The following is an 8,412-nucleotide window of genomic DNA, read 5'->3' on the forward strand; positions in this document are numbered from 1 at the left end:
TGATGTCATTATTATTGACACGCAAGTATAAAGTAATCTCATTATAAAGATATAGAATTTATTGGATTGTTAGTTACATTTGACATGTGATCTCTATGTGTTTATGTACTATTAATTGGTGATATTACATATCAATAATGACGTAGTATTACCATTATATAAAATTTTTAATCAAATTTTGTATAAATTTTTTTTTATTATTATATAATTTATTTTAAGACTCATATTCATATATTTTTTTATATTATTCATGATACACTAGTTACTGTGTGGGTAAAAATCTGACCACACTGCCCGTTTAGTGATCAGCAGCAAAGCACCGGCAGAATAGATGGCTCCAACAACCTGTAACAGAAAGGAAAAGCTCCGGCGGTGGTTCTTCCACCCGGGGGCACTCCGACGATCAAGTCAGTATGTTTCTCAAGGATAATCAAGTATTAAACTGAATACTCAAAGTATGAATTACATACCTTAGACCCACGGGGGTGCCTCTTTTTTATAATATACTTAATCCAAGTCCAACTAGAAATATGACTTCTGTGTACCCCAATCTTAGTACTTACTCTGGACTCTTTAAGAGATAGAGATAAACTCCCTAAGAGGTTTATCCTTATCTTAATTAAGTCCCCTCTTTGCTTCAGGACTCTTGTCCCTTATCTTCGGATTCCGACATCTTCGGAGATGACCTCGGCTTCTCCGAGATCACCTCGACTTAACTACCAGGGCACGTGGCACCTCGGCTGACACGTCGGCGTCACCATGCCACGTGTTGGTATTCAGAAAATATGTCCCCACAACTGCCCCCTAGGTTCCATTACCTCGGCATTCTGAGGTGATGGAATCTATTCCGAAATTTTGTCACTTCTTTTCTGAGCAATGGCTCAAAAAAACTATTTTGCCAAGATTATCTTCTTTCAGCCGACGTGTTCTCTTCGGGGAACGAGGCTTCGGTCGTACTCCCCCACGCGCATGAGCTGTCATGCATATCTAACTGTTTCTTTTACGTGTTTCGTCTTTATTGGAGCGTGTCAGTGACGCGCCTGAAGCTGTCTGTTCGTTCGTCTGCGCCGTCTGACGCGTGCGTTGCTCTAGGCGCAATAATTGCCCTATTTTTGCCGCCGTTTCAAATTTTTGACAAAACTCTTTTTTGCCTCTTCTTTTCCTTCACTTTTTTCATTCTGTCTTCTCGTTCTCTCTCTTTCTGAAAGCTTTTTCTTCTTCGAATCCGCCATTGCTTTCAAACTTTCTTCTGGAACTGCTTTTGATCCTTCATTCTTGCAAAAGCCCTCTTTGTTGTTGCAACTGGTTTCTGGGTTTGGTGAGCACTGCCTTGGCTTCATTTGTTCTGGTAAGACCCTTTCTTTTAATTCTTCAATTCTCTTTATGTGCTTTTGTCTGTCTACTGCCATTACTGATTTTGTTCGAGGTCTGGGATTTATTTGTCTCTTGAATTTGTGGCTATACTTTGAGCTTCTATGCTTTTTCATCATTCTCTTTGCCGCTGTTTCTTGATTTGTTTCTGTATCTCTATTGCTTCTGAGAACTATACCTCTGTTCTTGAATCTGAAACTTCGTCTTTGTTTTCTTCTTTTTTTGTATCTGTCCCAGATCTGTGCCCTCGATCTTTATCTTCATAGTTCATAGATTTGGGATTTGTCTGTAGAACCCTTAATCTTTAGGGAAACCTGAAAAACGCCCACCTTCTGAAACAGATTCCTCTTAGTTTAAGCCAACATAATGGGTATGTGGAGGCATAGGGTGAATACCCCAACAAAACTTGAATACTTTAGACAAGAATTCTCTATCCCAGCCGATGTTCATCTTAAATTGGCTGGGGATAATGATACCATCGTGCCCACAGATCATACAATGCCCTTTCCAATAGTTGCTTTTACCGAATGTGGACTTCGGCTTCCACTCGATCCCCTCTTTCGTCAAGTTCTCCATTTCTATAGGCTGAACCCTATGCAACTTACTATCAACTCCTATAGGGTAATTAACGGTATTATTGCCTTAGCTAGGCAAGAAAACCTTAGAATCACCCTAGCCGACCTTCAATATTGTTATACCATGTGTCCTCTCGATCTGAAGGATAGGGGTTTTGTCTATTACCTTAAGCCGAGATCCACTCAGTACAAGATTATAGCCGACCTTCCAGACTCCAACAAGGGGGCTGGAGATGACTTTCTTATTGCCTCTGGAAATTGGGAATTTGGCCCAGATGAAGATGTCCACCTCTACCCTCTTCCTCGAACACTTACAGAGGGCAAGAGTAAGAGCCCTGAGTCAACACTTAGTTGTTTTTACTTAAGATTTTAATACTTTATTTCTGACGCCTGTTTCTTTGCAGATCTTCATCAGCCACCGAAAAATTTTCGCCAATCCTTCTTCCCAGGAACAGATCTGAAAACACTTCTTGGCCTCCCAATCCATAAAAGAAAAGCCCCAGTATTACTAAACTTCATCCCTACATACAAATCCACCTTACCCGACGTCCCAAGAAAAAGGAAAAAGAGCCTTTCTCCACCTACAGCCACAACCTTAACTGCTTCTACATCCCGAACAGATCAAGAATCCACATCTGCCCCAGCCGATCTTCCATCAACTTCGGCCCCCTACTTAATACCAATTCCAGAACGTAGACGCCGAAGAAAGCTTGTAAAAACAGCCGAAATGGTTCGTTCAAAGCCTGTCGTCCAAGATCTTCTTGCCGACATTCCAACTGACGCCAAAGCCGCACCAGCGCAAACAATGCTCCCACCCAAACAAAAGAGAGTAAAAAGGGCTCAGCCTAAGGCCAAGGCTACAGATGCCGAAGCTGAAGATACTGTGCCTATTTCAAAGCTGGCAGAAAGCAAGAAATCAGCCTCTGTCTCCACCAAGAGATCTGCTGAGGGTCAACCCTCAGGGTCTACACAAACAAAGCGGCCAAGGTCATCGTCTGCGACGACCTCGGCTTCAAAGAAGCCCGACGTCCCATGGGCCCCTGATCTATCTCTGGAGGACAGGCCCATTATGGCTAGCGAGAGTGCTGACGACATTAATGTTGTTGTCGCTCTTAGCACTGCTCTCCTCCTACCGAATGACTTGGAGCGAAATGCCAGTTTTAGTGAGTATGAAAATTATGCTCTTATGCTCCAACACTCTGCTCAAGTAAGTATTTCTGTTTGTATTTATGTTTCTTCCTTCTTTTTCTTTCTGAGAAAATTTTCTGATACTTCTGTTTTCATTCAGGCTATCCAACATGCCCATTCATTTTCAATGCAATCCTTTGAGAATCGTCAAAGATTGGTTGATATGAAGAGGGAAGCAACTTCAATGAAGAGAGAATTAAGGGCCCTTGAAGTAAAAATGAAAAAACTAGAGGATCAAGCCGAGGCTGCAACGAAGAACCAAACCTTAGCTCTTGAAAAGGCCGAAGCTGCTGAAGCCGTTAAAAAAGTAGCTGAAGCCGAGAAAAGGGAGGCCGAGGCTCAGAAGGTCCAAGCGCAAAAAGAACTTCAACAAGCGCTGGCCACCAAGGAGGCCGAAATCAAAGAGGCCGATGAAAAGGCCTATGCTCAAGGTATGGCCGACGTTGCAGAAGACTACAAGCTTCAAGTCAGGCAGGCATGCAACAGGGGATTTTCCCTTGGTTGGATGTCCTTGATAAAGAAGCTTGACCTTCCTGCTGACTCGCCATTGCGTCAGGCCGATGCTATTCCGTTACCATTTCCTCCACCTCCTCCTGCTGGTGAGTCAGAGTCCGAGGCCGAGGAGGAAGATGAAGAAAAAGATGATGGTGAGGCCTTGGTGAGAAAACCCAAGAATACTGCCGAAGTCAAGTCCCCTCCTCCCGCTGAACTGGTTATGGACTTAACTCAAGATGAGGGGGGTGATGATGCTGAGGAAGTGCCCAGGGAGCCTGTTCAAGGGTATCTATCATCGGACCTCCTTCTGACTGAAAGAAGTCTTGACACAACATTGGCAGAGATAGATGCCGAAATACAAGCGGAGAAAGTGGCCGAGGAGATTCCAGCTGAATCATCCGAGGTTCCAGTTCCTGCTGCTGCTGATGTTCAAGAGTCTTGATTTTCCCTTCTTTCTTTTCTGGATTTTGGACTTTGTTCTTTCTTTTAATTCCTGGACAATGTATATTCCTTCTTATGGCCGATGTGCCTTTTTCAGTATGTAATTGCAACTGTTCTTGCTATGGATATTTCAATCTTATGATGTTCTGTTGTTTGCTTCTGCGTAGTTCTATACTTAGAAATTTTTGCTTGCTTTCTGCTTTCTTTCTGCAATCTTCTCGGGGTTACATACCTTGGGTATAACTGCAAAGCTTTTACTTCGGCAAGATACTGACCTGCAAACCTTGTATAAATTTTGATAAGCACAAAACATATACTACTCAATGTATACTTTTGCCATCTTTTTTTTTTCAAGTTTTCAACAAGTATTTAAATAATGATTTCGTTCTAATCTACTTGTAAATTGCTACAAATTTCAACAAGCGTCTAAACAATATACTTAACCTTTGCTTCAACCCGTTAATTTTCTGTATACCTTAGTGGGTGATCATACGTCGGCTTAACATAAACTTGTAAATTGCTACAAATTTCAACAAGTGTTAAGCATCTTCTCTAGGGTTTAAACAACCCACATATTGCTATGAAAACTTAAGCAATAACCTCGGCCTATCTTCGACTTGTAAATTGCTACAAATTTCAACAAATGAAGATAAGGAATCAGCTTAATTCCAACTTGTAAATTGCTACAAATTTCAACAAGTGAATTAAGGAATAACATCGGCTTATCTTCAACTTGTAAATTGCTACAAATTTCAACAAGTGAAGATAAGGAATCAGCTTGATTCCAACTTGTAAATTGCTACAAATTTCAACAAGTGGATCAAGGAATAACATCGGCTTATCTTCAACTTGTAAATTGCTACAAATTTCAACAAGTGAAGATAAGGAATCAGCTTGATTCCAACTTGTAAATTGCTACAAATTTCAACAAGTGGATCAAGGAATAACATCGGCTTAACTTCAATTTGTAAATTGCTACAAATTTCAACAAGTGAAGATAAGGAATCAGCTTAATTCCAACTTGTAAATTGCTACAAATTTCAACAAGTGGATTAAGGAATAATATCGGCTTAACTTTGAGTTTGATATGTCTTCAAAAACATCCATGCATAACTTTATCAATCGATCATGTTGAAAGGATTCTGAAAAGATTTTATTGATAACATCGGCCAAACAATGATGTTTTTCTAATGATAGAAAAATTTCAAATTACAAGTATTCCAAGGTCTGGGCAATGCTTTGCCCTCGTTGTCTTCAAGCCGATATGCTCCATTGCCTAATACTGAAGTAACTCTGTAGGGTCCTTCCCAGTTTGGGCCAAGCTTGCCCTCCCTAGGATCCTTCTTGTTCCCGACGACTTTTCTTAGGACTAAGTCGCCGACTTGAAAATCCCTTGGATTAACTTTCTTGTTGTAAGCTCTGGCAAGCTGTTGCTGGTATACTGCAAGCTGAATTGCAGCCTTCTCTCTTCGCTCTTCTAGTAAATCCAGGTCTCGGGCTAAGAGTATGTCATTGGTGCCATTCTCTACTCCCTGGGTTCTGATCCCTGGGATGCCGATCTCTAATGGGATGACTGCTTCTGTGCCATAGGCCATGGCAAAGGGGGATTCTCCTGTTGATCTTCTCGGCGTAGTCCGATATGCCCAAAGTACGTTGGGTAGCTCGTCCACCCACTTTCCTTTTGCTGCCTGGAGCCTCTTCTTTATTCCATCCAGGATTACTTTGTTGGACGCCTCTGCTTGCCCATTGCTTTGAGGAAAACTTGGTGTTGAGAAATAATTCTTGATCTTGAATTTTGCACAAAAGTTTTTGATGAGTTTGCTGTCGAATTGTGTTCCGTTGTCGGCAACTATAACTCTTGGAATCCCAAATCTGGTGATTATGTTTTTCCAAATAAAATTCTTGACATCCACATCTCGGATTTTGGCAAGAGGTTCTGCCTCTATCCATTTTGTGAAGTAGTCTGTTGCTACCAACAAGTATTTTCTCTGCCCAGTTGCTTGGGGAAGTTGTCCAACCAGATCCATGCCCCATTGGGCAAACGGCCAAGGGCTGGATACTGGGTTTAGGTCGGCAGCTGGCTGATGTATCAGAGGTGCAAACTTTTGACATTGCTCACACTTCTTTACATAGGCTTCGGCATCCTTTTGCATGTAGGGCCACCAATACCCTTGGGTAATGGCCCTATGGGCTAACGATCTGCCCCCAGTATGGCTTCCACAAATTCCTTCATGAATCTCATAAAGAAAATCTTCAACCTGTAAAGGGTGTACGCACCTTAAAAGTCGTCCAGTGAAGGACCTCCTGTAGAGATGGCCTTCCGCTGTTAGACTGAATCTGGCCGATTTCAGCCTAATTTTATGTGCTTCTTTATGGTCTGCTGGCAGCTTCCCCTCTTTTAGGAATGCAATGATTGCATCCATCCAACTTGGTCCAAAGCCCACGCACATTGCTTCTTGTTCGATGTTCTGTTTATCTATGCTCGGGGCCGACATGTAGTCGATCATAATTGTCCTTGTTTTTCCAGTTTGAATTGAGCTGGCCAGGTTGGCTAACGCGTCGGCGTGGGTGTTGTCATCTCGGCTTACTTGGAGTAATCTGCAGTTCTGGAATAGGGCCGCCAGTCGGATGACTTCCTTTGCATATGCCGACATTCTTTCGTCTCTGGCTGCAAATTCTCCTGTTGACTGGTTAACAATTAATTGTGAATCACAAAAAACAATTACCTCGTCTGCCTCTGCTGCTGCTGCTAGCTTTAGTCCTGCAATTAATGCCTCATATTCCGCTTCATTATTGGAGGCTTTGAACCCCAGCCGGATGGACTGTTCTACAATTTCTCCATCTGGAGATATCAGCAGTACTCCTGCTCCTGCTCCCTGGCGGTTTGAACTTCCATCGACAAATAGTCTGAATGAATCGCCGATGTAGATGCTGCATGGTCTGAGCTTTTCTTTCTCTTGCTGTTTTGTCTTTGACTGGGTTTCTTTTTGTTTGTCGGGGTGATGCTTATCTCGGCTCGACGGAGCCTGAGGTGTGATGGCTTCAGGTGTGAGTTCTGCGACGAAGTCGGCCAAAACTTGGCCTTTTATTGCTGTTCTTGGCCTGAATTCCAGGTCAAACTGGCCCAGTGTTACTGCCCATTTTGCTATCCTTCCTGTTAAGTCTCCTTGATGTAATAAGGACTTCAATGGGTGCTCTGTTAGAATCACAATCTTGTGTGCCTGAAAGTAATGGCTCAATTTCTTTGAGGCCATTACCAAGGCTAGCATTAATTTTTCCAGTGGAAGGTACCTTGTTTCCGCGATCGCCAAAGTCTTGCTTACATAATAGACAGCCTTCTGCTCCCCTTTTTCCTCTCGGATTAGCACTGCACTGACTGCGTGCTCAGAGACTGCTAAGTATAAAAATAATTCCTCCCCTGGGACTGGGTTAGAAAGGACTGGGGTTGTGGTCAGGTACTTTTTCAGGTCGGCTAAGGCAGCTTCACATTCTTCCGTCCACAGGAAGTCTGTGGCTTTTTTCACCAGGTTAAAGAAGGGTCTGCACTTGTCTGAGCTTCTGCTGATGAATCGGTTCAGGGCTGCGGCCCTTCCAGTGAGCACTTGAACTTGCTTTGCCGATGTTGGACTCTGTAGTTCCAGGATGGCCTTGATTTGGTCTGGGCTGGCTTCAATGCCCTTTCTTGTTACCAGGTACCCTAGAAATTTACCTGACCCAACTCCGAAGGCACACTTCGAGGCGTTGAGTCGGAGCCGATATCGTTTGAGTATGTTAAAGACTTCTTTTAGGTCGGCAAGATGACCTTCTGATTTCTTGGTCTTTACGACCATGTCATCGATGTAAACTTCCACCGTTTTGCCAATCAGGTGTTTAAACATCTTTGTCACTAACCTCTGATAGGTTGCTCCTGCGTTTTTCAGCCCGAAAGGCATTACCCTGTAACAGTACAGGCCTTTCAGGGTGATGAACGCGGTTTTCTCCTCATCTGGAGGGTACATAGCAATCTGGTGGTACCCTCTGTACGCATCTAAAAAACTCATCCTTTCATGTCCCGAGGTGGCGTCTACCAGTTGGTCGATTTTGGGTAGAGGAAAGCTGTCTTTTGGGCAAGCCTTGTTGAGGCTGGTAAAATCTACACAAACCCTCCACTTGCCATTCTTCTTTTTTACTACTACTGTGTTGGACAGCCATGTCGGGTACTGAACTTCTCGGATGGCCCTGGCTTCAAGGAGTCTGTCTACCTCCTCTTCCACTGCTTCGACGTGCAATAACGTCGGCCTTCTGGCTCGTTGAATCACTGGTTTTGCCGATCTGTCGACGTTCAGACTGTGGCAAGTGACCT

At 43.2% G+C, this 8,412-nt stretch overlaps 1 protein-coding gene across 1 annotated transcript; it reads left to right on the forward strand.

Annotated features, from left to right (window-relative positions):
* The first annotated feature begins 2,673 nt into the window (after positions 1–2,673).
* On the forward strand, positions 2,674–4,313 carry LOC145796359 (uncharacterized). Its single transcript, XM_082881444.1, has 4 exons — positions 2,674–2,909; positions 3,009–3,153; positions 3,235–3,914; positions 4,238–4,313. Exons 1-4 carry the CDS (start codon positions 2,674–2,676, stop codon positions 4,311–4,313), a joined length of 1,137 nt encoding a protein of 378 aa, XP_082737570.1.
* The last annotated feature ends 4,099 nt before the right edge of the window (positions 4,314–8,412 follow it).

The sequence above is a fragment of the Camellia sinensis genome, chromosome 7, assembly GCF_055761805.1.
Source record: "Camellia sinensis isolate YWXY chromosome 7, ASM5576180v1, whole genome shotgun sequence".
NCBI lineage: Eukaryota > Viridiplantae > Streptophyta > Magnoliopsida > Ericales > Theaceae > Camellia > Camellia sinensis.

Bases quoted from the DNA above. Each gene is read 5' to 3' on its own strand.
- LOC145796359 (XM_082881444.1), top strand. From the start codon at position 2,674: ATGGTTCGTTCAAAGCCTGTCGTCCAAGATCTTCTTGCCGACATTCCA. The intron at 2,910-3,008 runs GTCTACACAAAC...TCTGGAGGACAG, and splicing joins GCTGAGGGTCAACCCTCAGG to GCCCATTATGGCTAGCGAGA. The intron at 3,915-4,237 runs GTATCTATCATC...GCTTCTGCGTAG, and splicing joins CCCAGGGAGCCTGTTCAAGG to TTCTATACTTAGAAATTTTT.